The 13,713-nt window shown below is 36.4% G+C and overlaps 1 protein-coding gene across 1 annotated transcript in view; it reads right to left on the bottom strand.

The window, feature by feature from the left end:
* The window catches only part of Cps1 (carbamoyl-phosphate synthase 1), a 107,918-nt gene that overhangs the window by 56,158 nt on the left and 38,047 nt on the right, over window positions 1–13,713 (bottom strand). Inside the window, exons 13-19 of the mRNA XM_052192551.1 lie at window positions 12,343–12,438; window positions 9,718–9,907; window positions 8,796–8,953; window positions 6,984–7,112; window positions 4,343–4,487; window positions 2,659–2,869; window positions 964–1,162 (exon numbers count right to left, since the gene is read on the bottom strand). Of these exons, the coding sequence (XP_052048511.1) occupies window positions 964–1,162; window positions 2,659–2,869; window positions 4,343–4,487; window positions 6,984–7,112; window positions 8,796–8,953; window positions 9,718–9,907; window positions 12,343–12,438 (1,128 nt within the window). The remainder of the gene's footprint in view (window positions 1–963; window positions 1,163–2,658; window positions 2,870–4,342; window positions 4,488–6,983; window positions 7,113–8,795; window positions 8,954–9,717; window positions 9,908–12,342; window positions 12,439–13,713) is intronic.

The raw sequence follows: 13,713 nt of genomic DNA on the forward strand, positions 1-13,713 counted from the left end.
GTACTGGAAGGATTTTGAGAGTTCATGTAGTCTGCCTGTCGCCTATACAGATGCGATAGTGTGAAGTATAAGAAAATGAAGCCACAATTCATGTGAATGAACTAAAATCAAGTACTTAACTTCAAGGCAGTTGTATGGTTTTGTACAGTACACTATTTTGGGGTGTGGCATTCATACGTGTGTGGTATAATCATGAGTAAGCATGTACGTGTGTGGTTTATCAATGAGTAAGTATGTACGTGTGTGGCATGCTCTTTCTGATCTATGTGCTCTGGAGAGCAAAGCTTGATTTGGGGATGACTTCCTAAACTGCTTCTTCAGATTATTTTTTGAGACAAGATCTCTTATTGAATCTGGAGCTTGCCATTTAGCTAAATTAGGTAGCCAGCAAATAGCCAATCAACAATCTCCACTCCCCCACCTTCTTCCCAACCCTGTCTCCACATAGTGCTGAGATTACAGACCAACACCATCACTCTGCACTATGTGTGTCCAGCGACCCAAATCAGATCCTCATACTTATGCAACAAGCATTTTATCCACTATCGTATCTTTTATGCTGTTTTATTTTCTATATTTGATTAAAAAACAAATATACTATATGTATATATAGTATACATATAAGTATGAGATGAGATTTGTTTTTTAGTCAAATATTGATACATATCATATATACATATATAGATTGTTGATAGGTAGATAAGTGTATCTAGATATTCATATCATATATATGAATGTGATATATATATTTATATGGAACTTTGAATCCATAAAAATATCATCTAACAAATAACATAGACTAACCTCAAAAGAAGCACTGTTAAAACACTAAGGAGGAAATGAAACTTCTAACAGCCAGGGAAACAATATGCAGGCAGCCTTTAACTGTCAGTGCTCTCAAGGAGTTAACAGTAGCACTAAAACCAAATACAGTGTGAATGGCGGAATGACTTCCAGACTCACCTCGCCTACACTTTTCATTGAGCTACCGATTCGGCTGGATGTTCCATGAAAGCGGTCAAGATCCCAGCGAGGAATCTTGGTCACCATGTAATCCAGGCTAGGCTCAAAGCAGGCTGAGGTCTTCCCAGATACAACATTCTTGATTTCTGGAAGTGGGATTCCTAGAGCGATCTTTGCTGCGATGAATGCCAGTGGGTAGCTGGAATACAGGAGGCAGAGTTAGCCTACCTCCATTGGTTGGTTGGTTGGTTGGCTGGTTGGTTGGTTGGTTCGTTGGTTGATTGATTGGTTGGTTGGTTTTCAAATCCAAGCAATAAGTACTTCAGTACTTATTTTCAAGCATCTCCAAACTTGAATGAAACTTTCTTTACAATTCTGGCATCAGTCTACTTCAAAGGATAAAACATACCTGACACCTCCCCCACATAAATATTTACTGGCCACTTACAAAATAATGTGATTCAAGATAACACATGCAGCAGTGCAGAATCCACTTTTAAGCCCTATCTTGTATTACTACAATCTCCAGCCTTCATCCTTTCAACGCAAAATCAATAGGTTTCTTGATAAATAAGATTTTACTTCCACTGCCTGTGTCTAATGTCCATTTAGATTAAAATCTGCAAAATAATCTCTGAGAAAACCCATTCAAATTTGTATCTAAAGAGACAGCTGGAGCTCAGTGTATTATACATGGCCAGGAAATATGGGCTTTGCAAGTCTGCGTTCTTGTTCTGTATTGGGATCTTGAAAAAAAAAAAAAAAACAACAACTAACACTCTAGAAAATTGACCATCCTATGGAATCTCAGTTCAGATAATCTTATTTGGTAAAATAATTAATAACTATAGAACTGGATATGAGTTATTTGGTAAAAGTGCTTGTCTTAACAGACCAGGAAGCTGAAGGAGGTAAATTCTATGCCCAAATTCACTAATTCTGTGGATGAACCAAGAAAGAAATCAGGTCTTCTGACTTCTGTATAGAGTGCTACAACCTTGTACTACTCCAGAGCTACACAAAAATACTAAAGAAGTAAATATTTTCCTCATTTAAATGCCATACAACTTAAACACCAGATGCTAAAAATATCAATAGAAACAAGAGGTTTTATTTACTTTCTTTCCAATTATGGTTGCTACAGCTGCTAAATGGACATTGAATTTACTTATTTGGTTCTAACATTTACCCATGGAAAGATCCTATATTGTTAATCCTTGTGAACGTTTTAAAAATCACTTGTAGTTATAAGCTGATAATTGTGTATGTTTTATCATGTCTAATTTTCAAAATCGAAATAATCTTTTCAAAAGTGTTGAGTTAAAGTATTTCTTATTAGCTGCTTGTATAGGCAGTTGAAAACCAAAATTAAAGATTAATGCTCACTCTTTAACAACATCTGCTAAGTGCAATTAAGAAGCATATTTTTCACAGCCTATTTTGGCCACCCAGATTTTGATTGACTTCTGATTAGTCAGCAAATAACGTTACCTAACAATACCATTTGTCTCAACCTGGCAGCAAGCTCATTAATAACCACGTCTTTGGGGTTTTCTAAATGTTCTGGAGCTAACACACGGGAAGTGGGGGTAAATTTTGTAAATACAGAATGGTCTTCTGTACTGACTAACAGTCAATTCCCCAATTCTACCTACAAAGAAATTGAAAGCACACAGTCAATCATTCTGATCTTACCCAGTGGCCTTGGAGGCCAGGGCAGAACTCCGGGACAGCCTGGCATTCACTTCAATGATACAGTATTCCATGGAAGTAGGGTGAAGAGCAAACTGAATGTTACATTCGCCCACAATGCCCAAGTGGCGAACAACATTGACCGAAGTGCGTCTCAACATCTGGAACTCTGCATTGGAGAGTGTCTGGGCTGGAGCCACGACAACAGAGTCACCTGTTAACACAAGCACCCATTATTCCATGTTATATTTCAACAGCCAGCTTGACTGACTTAATCTACTAAAAAAAGATGCAAGGCATAAAGCGGGCTGAAGATATGAGGAAAGGATTAAAATTAATATTCACATTCATGTGAGGGAAATATCGGGAATTCTCCATAACTCTTGTATTGTCCACATGATTCTGACAGTTTACTTATAGAATCACACTCCCCCCAACTTTGCCGCATTCGTCTAGTTGTTAAAGTTTAATTATCAACTTCCTCGATTTGCATCAGGCCTGTCAGCTTCTCTTGCTTCATCTCAAACTGTCTCTCAAGTTTTTTCTTCCAAAGAATATTCTTTCCTGTGTTAGACTAGTTCAACCCTCTCCTTTCTCCCTTCCTGTTCTCATTCTATTTCTATGTGAGGCCTTTGAAGTTTCAATCCCAGGCCCCTTAATACGCATAATCAGCTCCCCTTTCCTCAAGAAACCTATCTCCAGCACTGTCAGACACACAAACCTCTCAATTTCTTCATCACTAAATGTGTTGGAAGTTTGTCAAATTCCTCACCCCTCCTTGCCATACAACCCCGTTCCATGCATGCTCTATCACTAAGTTAGAGTATTTTCCTTGGGAATAGCTAAAAACTCAAACTAAATCTTTATTCTTGACCTTGCATTAGAACTAATATTGCTACAAAGCATGACCATTTGTAAAATATGTTCTAGCATTGACCTATTTGATACTTTTTCCACTAATATTCCTCATGACCCTCTATTTATCTCTTTGCTTCAACAGGAATTCTCTTTATCCTTCCCTAGAAATTGAATCATTTTCCATCACTCAAAATGTAACTCTCTTCTTACCGTTCTTTATGCCTATATCCTTTAAAAGAATATAGTGTGTTTCTCTAGTTTCAACTATTTCTTTTACACTAAATGATTTCCAATGACTCTGTGTCGACATTTTTATTTCTGTGTTCCCACACATCCCATTCTAGAGTTCCAACTCCTTTTTCCAAATTTCTCCCATCTTTGATTCAACAAAACTGGAATATAAGTGATCATTTTTGTACTGTGGAGCCAACTAGCTTAACTTGCTAAAAACCTATTTTCAATACCTTTTGATACTATTTTCTCAGTCACTAACACTTCTGTGTGCTTTGAGGTTTTGCAAGCCCCATCTTTATTTCTCAATACTCTCATGGCTCAGATTCATGGTTTATCTGACCTTCCTCCACTGAAATCAGGATCACAATATCTGTCTATCTATTACAATATCCATCACACTGCAGAGGATTTCTGTGAATTCCAAACTAAAGGTGAGAATATTTTCAGTGCTATAAAACACTATATAACATATAAACATTAAGTGTTATAATCGGTCCACCAACTAAGACTGGTAAAGTGCCTTGCATAGGCTGCTATGGCAATCTGAATCTGGAGCCAAAGGCATGACGATAATGCTGGAAGATTCTTTGCCTACCTGTGTGAACACCCATGGCGTCAACATTTTCCATGTTACAGACTGTGACACAGTTATCATCCGCATCTCGGACAACTTCATATTCTATTTCTTTCCAACCTGTCACTGACCGCTCCACCAGGATCTGGTTGGTCATAGCGAATGCCTGGAAATCAGTGACAGAGATATCAAAGATTTAAGGAAAGGCTCTGGTTTAAACAGGGACATTAAGGAAAGCGCTCTGACCTATATCCTGGTCAGCACTAAAGTCTTAAACCTCATCTCCATTCTGCACCCCCCCCCACCTTCCAGAAGGCATGGGGGTGGGGTCTGAAAATCAGTGGGACCAGGAATAGCATCCTGCAGTGAATGTGCTTGATTTGGGTTATTGAGGCTTGCCATTCAAAGTGCTGATATGACATTAAATCAAACTAATTTAGGAAAAAGAGAAAATAATTGAGCAATCAGGCAGAGGGAAATGAAATTATTTCAGTAGCTAGGCTTCTGTGAAACCAGAAAATGTGATAAGTACAAATAAATGTGAAAAAATAAGTCTGAAGATTCGGGCTTTCTCTAAAATAGCTGAGGGTGCTTTGTACAGTGACACACACAATACAAGTTTGCTGGTGCTGATGAGGAAGAGAAAGAAGATGATGATGCTTATAAACAGGTAGCCAAGACGGCATGTGCAACTTGGGAATTAGAAAAATCATATGCAGCTATTATTATGGTTAATCACTGCCTAAGTGCTTAAATACTCTGAGTCGTATATCATACATGGCTGATTAGACAGATATGAATTAGTATAATTACCATTTCATATTTACTTCATACCCACAGTATGGCAGAACACTGAACTCAATATAGGAAAGAGGCGATCTCTGACCTTAGGACATGTGGTAACTGACAACTGAAGACAAAAATATCCCCTTGTCTCATAACAGACTTGATTTTGCATGACAGTAAGATAAAAAAAAATCTTCATTTTATTTCAAATTATTAGTAGGCTGTATGATGCAGTGACAACTCAATTTAAATTTTCTATAATGGATCTCAACATGGTATTTTACAACCACAGTCATCACTTTTGGTTTCAACACTAAAAGTGTGACTCCTTTGTCCCCCATCTGCCCATCATGAGATTCTCAAAGCTATTAGGACATTCCAGAGCTACTGTTAACAAACAAGTAATGACTTAATTTGTCATTTGGGTTGTTTGGGGAAAGAAGAAGGCAGAGACAAAGGGAATAATTTCTGTATTTTAGTAAACTTGTATAGAAATTTACATACAGAAAAAACTGGCATCCTTTCTGCTAACCTCCTAGCCTTGTTTTTAAATTCTTTCAAGTCTCCAATTTTACTCCAAAGTTAACTTAAGTACCTAAATGACTTAGCACAGCATCAAGTGGCTCTAATTATAACATCAAATGAATAAAGGGATAGATTAGGAGGTAATGATATGACTAATTAATCTCAAGGAGAAAAAAATAAAGATTTTCAACAAGGAAAATATTCAACAACCACTGATTATTTTAGCAGAGTAGAAATAATTGAAAAATATTTCATCCAAATTGTCTTCATATTGTAACTGTTCTATATAAAAGACTGGTAATTCCGAATGCTTTATTTTATGGGGAAAATACATTTAATATAGAGAAGAATATGTTTACTGTCTCTAAGTGCATTGCTAATTTTAAGAATTCATAGCTTGTAGCATGTTATAGTAAATATACTTTATAACTACATAAACATATTTTGCTTTAAGTAAATAACTCCAAAGTCCTGAATGTGAAAAGGCACCTTTCATATTAAATATACTACCTTTTGTGTTTACAATATGGGCAACTTCAGAAAAACTAAATCTAAGTTGCTGCCTTGTAACCTTGTCCCTTACAAGTGCCTATGTCTATTTCATTGTATTTATCTGCTTTCAACTTTTCAATATCAACAATTTTAAATCTTACTCTATTTTAATTCAAAAATTAAAAAAAATGAAAAGCTGTAAATTGTGTGAGACTTAAGATACCCCTACAAATGGATGCACAATAATGAGGTCAAATTCATCCGCAGGCTGTGCAGATGTACTAGCTACACCTGTGTTTCCTGATTGAAACTCATCAATGAGTCTCAGTATTGCAAGCTATGGCCTTTAGAAGCAGAATATGGATAGACAACTCTAGAGCAATGTTTTATGTGCTTATCTATGCTTTGTATAGAACATCTTTTTTATTGAAGATAGTTGCATTAAATCTCTCAGAATGTATTTAGTGATGAATTAATGTGCTTTTGATAGAAAACAAATGATAAGAACTAAACTTTCCCTTGCGTTTGTGTGTGTGTGCTGGCAAAATTCACTCATATTATAAAACTTGAAGGCATATACATACCATTTTCTCAAAAGTAATTTGAAAAACAAGGCATTTTTATTCTGCTCTTCTCTTAGCCAGTAAAACATATTTTAATAATGTAATTTGCTAGAGTAGATTGTGAAATACAGGTGGATGAGGTGAACTTTCATGAAGTCAGTAGCAAATGAAAATGGACAGATAGGTAGAGTGACCACCAGTTTACCTAAAATCATATGGGTTGAAGATTTGAGCTTTTTTTCCCTCTCAATATCAGGACCATTTGAGGACAGAACATTGCTTGGAAAAATACTTACCTTTGTGCCAAGGTCTATTAAAGTCTCCTTATTGGGACAAATGCCAGAGCCTAACCCACCCAGAGCATATGCAGACCGAATCATCACAGGGTAGCCAATGGTGTCTGCTGCCTTCAAGGCGTCCTCCATCTGTGAACAAAACGAGAACGTTGAAGCAGAAAACCCAACCTCTCTCTCTCTCTCTCTCTCTCTCTCTCTCTCTCTCTCTCTCTCTCTTCTCTCTCTCTCTCTCTCTCTCTCTCTCTCTCTCTCTCTCTCTCTCTGTCTGTCTGTCTCTCTCTCTCTCTCTCTCTCTATATATATATATATATATCACCCACATGCACACGCACATGCACGTGCAAACACAAACGCAAACACGCATAGTCTCACCATGAGATCCCAGAAACTCAGGTTAATTGGCTGATTTGCAGAGGGGAGTTGTTTTATGTTTCCCTCATCTCCATCTAAAAAGGAATATCACTCTACAAAGTTAAGTAAAACGTTGCTGTACTTTCACTTTTATCAAGTGAATTTTAAGTCATTTTTAAACACTACACCATGACCAAAAGCAGAAATAATCATCACTTATTTGAGAATGAAAGATATATAGAACAATGGTATTTTTAGCTTTAGTTTGAAAGTCTATCATTTAAAGGAAAAAAAGATGTTTTCTAGTCCTGAAGCTAATATGGCAATAAAACAATGTGCCATTAGGAATACCACATAAAAGAAGATATTTCATTTTTCAAATTTATTCTCAGAACAGTTTCTCCAGCCTGAATTTTTTTTTAACCTTACCGAATTCAACATATGGTGGCTATATTTTTCTGTCATGGAATATTATTACACCACCAATGGGAATGTAATTACACCTTCCCCATATGCTGGCTTCTTATCATGGGGAAGCAAGGACATAATTATATCTGGCAATGAAAGAATGAATGTACGGCAAGAGCTTCCCAAAGCATTCAGGAGATCTCCCATGGAGTTCTTCTTGATTGACAGCTCTGTAGTCTGCATGTATTTGGTAGCATTCTTTTCTGAGGCAGATACGCCCAGTTTTAGTCATGGCAGAAATACTTGACTCACCCCTAGAACTTTGCCTATTTCTACAATGGGAAGGTTGTGTTTAAAACTTCTACTTTCATATATATATATATATATATATATATATATATATATATATATATATATATTCATGACTATATTTCATATATATATTCATGACTATGAATATATATATGAAATCAAAATAAAATCAGGCAAAAAAGAGGTATACAGCTAGCTGATTTTTTTTCGGTGTTTGGTAATATCCTAAAAATAGGCATAATATGTAATAGAAAATGAGTGTAGAAAAACGAAACCAACATATATATTAAAAGTATGCTCATCCAGGATGAGTCTTATTGACTAATTTATTTCATTCTTAAATATTTATTTTATTCCAAAAAATCCAATTTTCAGGGCATTAAGGCTTATACTCAACATGTGCAACTTATTTCAGAAGAGAAGGCAAAAATATGTTAGCTATGAGAAGTCAGTGTCGTTATTTTCAGTTCAAGAGATCATGGGTGCTTCAGCCCCAAACAAAGGGATCCACCTGTGGGTTTATATTTTCCTTTGCAGAGTAAAATACCAACATCTATTTCTCCGGTTTTAGCACTGAGTGTTGCTACTAATTCACAGTGTTTCTATGAGATTAAAATATCTGTGAGGAAAATATATATAAATATGAAGATTTTAGATATAATTGTCAGGCATGATACACCATTCTCCATGCAGTCCAGGGCTAGTGACGTGTGCCCATCTCCCCCTAACAAAGTGCCTTACTGATTCCACTGCAAAACTGGGAGCAATCTTCTCATTGATCTCATTCAGCTTGTCTGAGAAAAGCTGTCTGTCTTCTGTGGCCATAATGGACTCAACTGATGTTCCCAAGACCTTCACGCCGTATTCCTTGAGCACACCCCTCTTGAATAGTTCCACTCCTACAGAAGAAACATAATGGGACTTCTTAATCTCAAATGCTATGTCTTCTTTAAAAAACACTGAAGAAATTAATTACAAAATAAATAAGTAGATAGATGGATGAATGGACAAACAAACATCCTAGGGCTGGAGAAAGATGGCTCGGCAGTTAAGAGCACTGGCTGCTCTTTCAGAGGACCAGGATTCGGTTCCCAGAACACACATGGTGAATAGCGATCGTCCAAAGTTATAGCTCTAAGGTTATTTGAAGCCACCTTTTGACCTCCTAGAGAACAAGGTCCAAGTGTGGCACATACACATGAATGCAGCAAAAATGCCCATATACATAAGATAGATATCTAAAAGCAATTCCAAAAGAACTCTTAAAATTGCATCCAAGGAGACACCACAGTCTACATTGTCATGTGACAGAAAATGCCACCTCACTGACTATGACAATGAACATTAATTCTCATTTTTCATTCATAATAGTTCTCAGGGTTTCAATGATGACAATTTCCTAAAGTAAAGAAAGGAACCCACTAAATCCATCTAGCCACATTAGAGTCTTGAAGTGAACCCTTTCCTTTTTTTCTACTATTTTGTGCCATAAACTGTCTAATTTGCTACATGGTAGTGTAGACTTCCATTTGCTGTTTCATTATACATTTGAATAAAGGCATTATGAACACATAGAACACAGCTATTAGATGACTACTAACAGTATGAGTTCCACATTGATGCTTAAGTAGAACAATCCACACCTGAACAGAAAAGAACTCACCACAGTTCAGTGCTGTCTGGCCACCCATGCCCAGAATTAACCCATCAGGCCGTTCAGCCTTGATCACTTCTGTGACAAACTGGGGGGTGATAGGGAGAAAATAGACAGCATCCGCCTGCTTCAATCCCACCTCGTTGGTCTGCACGGATGCAATGTTCGGGTTCATCAGGACTGTTTTGACATTTTCTTCCTGGAAGAAGAATCGAGTGTCTGAATTTATGTTCTGAGGAAGATGATCTTTACTATGCTCAAATGAAGACTAGTTGGGTAACAAATCTTTTATTCCCTGGACTGGCTGCAGGGATCAATAGGACAAGTCAATGAAAATTAAAGAAAAATAAGCATCTTGCCAAACAAAGGAAGAAAACACTTTAAAACAATGCTAATAAGAAAAGGAGGGTGAGGGTTCCTCAAGCTCATCACCATGAGTCTCCGCCAAGGCAGACAGCGAGTCAAACTGGAAGTCATGTCTAGACTCTCTAGAGAGCTTCTGCTAACCTTGACTGATGAATAAAATGATCAAAAACAAAAACTGAAAGTAAGCATTCTATAGAACTGGAAGCAACTTAGAGGCTTTTCTTTATATATCTTGTCTGAGAACAGCATTGAGTATACATTTACAATGCAGTATAATGTCTTATGCTTGTTAGAATCACTAAGATCCACCTGCTTCCTCATAGCCATTTTCTCAAGAATTTTAAGCCTGCCATAATGATTTTACAAGATACCAAGTGTCTTAAACTTATCCTTGAACGCCAAAGTTTGCCTTCAAAGAAGCTCTGAATTAAATATAAATACAACTTGTGATATTTTAAATTGCATGTAGTATAATGTTGATTAATTTATGTTGTTTACTAATCCAGTGAGAGTGATGCCTATCTTTCAACTGAAGAAACTAAGGTTCAATGAGGTTAAACAGGCTACTAAAGGCTACATGCTGACACTGTATTCTAATCTAAATGCTCCCATTCAAATGCACTTTTCTCTGACTCCAGTAAAAGTCATCAGTCAAGACTTTAGGTAATTATTCAGAATAAGAGCGTTAATATAAACTAAGTATTGCAAAGCTACAGAGAGAAACAAATACATTTTGAATATAGATTATAATTGAAATAAATCAATCTAAACTGCAAACATATCACTAACAAAGATTTGAAGGAAAGCTTACTTCCAAGGTACCAACAAGCTTCAGAATATTGAGAATGTTATATGAAGCAAAGAGAACATATTAAGCACTTTTTAATTCACTTAAAACTTCACACCAACCATAATTCATTTTACATGAACATTGTCCTGATTCTTTACATAATGTATATCACACATAAATGTTTATACATTTTAGTTTGAGTTTGTCTATTAATCTCCTAATTAATCATATGCTATTGCACAATTTGTATTCTTCAGCTACAGGTTAAAATAAAACACATTATATGAAAAATCTAAACCTTTACAAAATTACCTAAGACTATGAAAATGTATACTACTTAAAAGTATTCTAAATCCTGAATATAGTTACAGTATGTCCTAGCCATACTAAACTGTTGAAAATTGCTAGTTAAAAAGATTCTGAATCAAAATATAATTAAATGAATCAATCTTTTTAAATGTGTAGAAAATAATGTGCATGAATAAATGAGATGAGAGGAAAGGAGGGGAGAGGAGGGGAGGGGAGGGGAGGGTCTAAGGGAAGGAAAAGAATGAGGAGAAGAGGAGGGAGGAGGGAAGAGACAGATAGGGAAGGGTAGTAGAGGGTGAAGGGAGGGAGAGGGAATGGGAGGGGATAGGTGAGGGAGGGGGAGAAGAGAGGAGAGGAGAGAGAAGAAGGGAGGGGAGGAGAGGAATTAGACATCAGGACAGTATTTTAGCTCTTTTCAATAGCATTTATCAATGAAATCTTGGGCCATAGGAAAACTTTAGTCAGCTGTTTTCAATGTTTGCTGTCCTTCTCTCCATCTGACACCTCTGTACTGCTCAGTGCTAGTCAGGTCTCTAGTGAATGCCTGAGGCAGGGTCGCAGAGTTAGTGCTTACACCACCTCTGGATGACCTGGTTACCACAAAAATGCTTGTTCAAGACAGGCCTCATGAGAGAGCAAGTAGTCTCTACAGAAGAATGCACTAACCACAGGAGATAGTTTGTCTACATTGGCTTTGTTGGGATGACAGTGAGGAACTTGGTGAATTGAAGAACCAAGTTTATCATTTCCAACAAATAATCCTTCCCACTTGAAAATACAGAAGTATCGTCCAGTTTGCAAGTCAGCAATAAGTGGGTGACAGGTGATAATTTTGTAAACTTGAACAAAGGTATACTACCTCCTTCGCATTAAACATGAGCATACTCAGCAACGTACTCCAGAAACAGTAAAAATAAATTAATATTTTCAATGTAAAGAGACAACAATGTACATAATTCTAACCACTTTGTTTGGCAGATGTGCACATTTGAAATAGTCAAAAGTTTCGGTTTGATTTTGCCCCAACTTTTACTACAGAGTTCTACCAATAGCTAAGGAAAATTATTATAGTGACTTTGAAAAGAAGTATCATAAATCTAAATTACAAGATACTAATTAGACTCATTAAGGAGAGCATATTAATCCTAGGAAACCCCATGCTCTCTCACCTTCATGGCTTTTACAGCCTGAGATCCGGAGTAATCAAATTCACCTGCCTGACCAATGGACAGACCTCCTGATCCTAGGATAAGGACCTTGGAAACCTGTAAACAATGAGAAAGAAACATTACTATCATGTACTAGAAATAAGGTATTTGCAAAAGTAGAAGAGCCAAACTATGTTGTCTGGATTTATATAGCGATTCCTAAGAAAAAAAGATTAGGAACTAAAATAATCTAATTTCAATCTCCTTTCCAATATTCATGAACAGTTAAAAAAAATTTTTTAAGAATCTGATATTTGACTTAAGAATAAGCAAATACCAAATGCATCTATTCTACACAAAAAACTGTGTATAAATATATTTGCATATAATGTGTATGTTTTGTAAATACAAATACATTCTAAAATTTATAATACTAAAAAGGAATAAAAGTGTTATCATATTTGCATATAAGATTAAATATATAATGATGTATGTCTTATACATATTAACGTTTACCCACTTGCCTTTAGCAGCAAAATAAAAAAATTTTGTTTACCATATTGAATGGAGATTTCTCTAGTTTAAAACCTAGTCTATCAACTGTATTGACTACAATGATTCTAAAGTATATATTAGGCTTACCAAGAAGTAAGATTTGGGGTGGGTAATGGAGAAATACCAAACTGTAAAATAAAGGTAACACTATTTTTCAGTATATTGTTGTTATTAGTCTAGAAGAAGGGAATTTCAACAGACAGTATTTTAAGTGAAAATTCCTTATTCTCTGCAGCTTGACCAGGTGTGAGTCTCTGTGCGTGTTAATTACCATCTGTTGCAAGAAGTTTCGCTGATGAGGGTTGAGAAAAGCTCTAATCTCTGGCTATAAAAATAAGTCACTGAGAAAAGGTTTAGCACTATGTCCATATAGCAGAATAATCATGGTAGGCTCTCCCCTAGGCGCTGTGTGATTTGTTTAAACAAAGGTTCTATGCAGAAAATAGAGGACTGGGAATATTCAGTCCTAAATGGGATGAATATATATGAATCTAACTTTGTCCTCCCAAGGCTAGAGGATCTTTGTGCAAGAGGGGATGAAAGACTGTAGAAACCAGAGCAATGTGTGGCCACAACGAAATGTACTTTCACAGATACAACAGGGCAGGTGTACATATGAACTCATGATGGTGGTGGGTAGGGGATTAATTGCTGGGAGGAAAGTCAACTTACTTTACAGGGGCCACGTGAGTGAATGTCCACACATACAAGAACATATGGGCACAACAAATTGTATTTGGTGGGCTTAAAAACAATGAGAACACAAAGATGAGTGGATAGGGAAGAAGGGTGGATCTGGGAGGAGCTTGGGTGGTGTGTCTCTAGGACTAAAATATA

This window comes from Apodemus sylvaticus, chromosome 9 (assembly GCF_947179515.1).
Source record: "Apodemus sylvaticus chromosome 9, mApoSyl1.1, whole genome shotgun sequence".
NCBI classification, from domain to species: Eukaryota; Metazoa; Chordata; class Mammalia; order Rodentia; family Muridae; genus Apodemus; species Apodemus sylvaticus.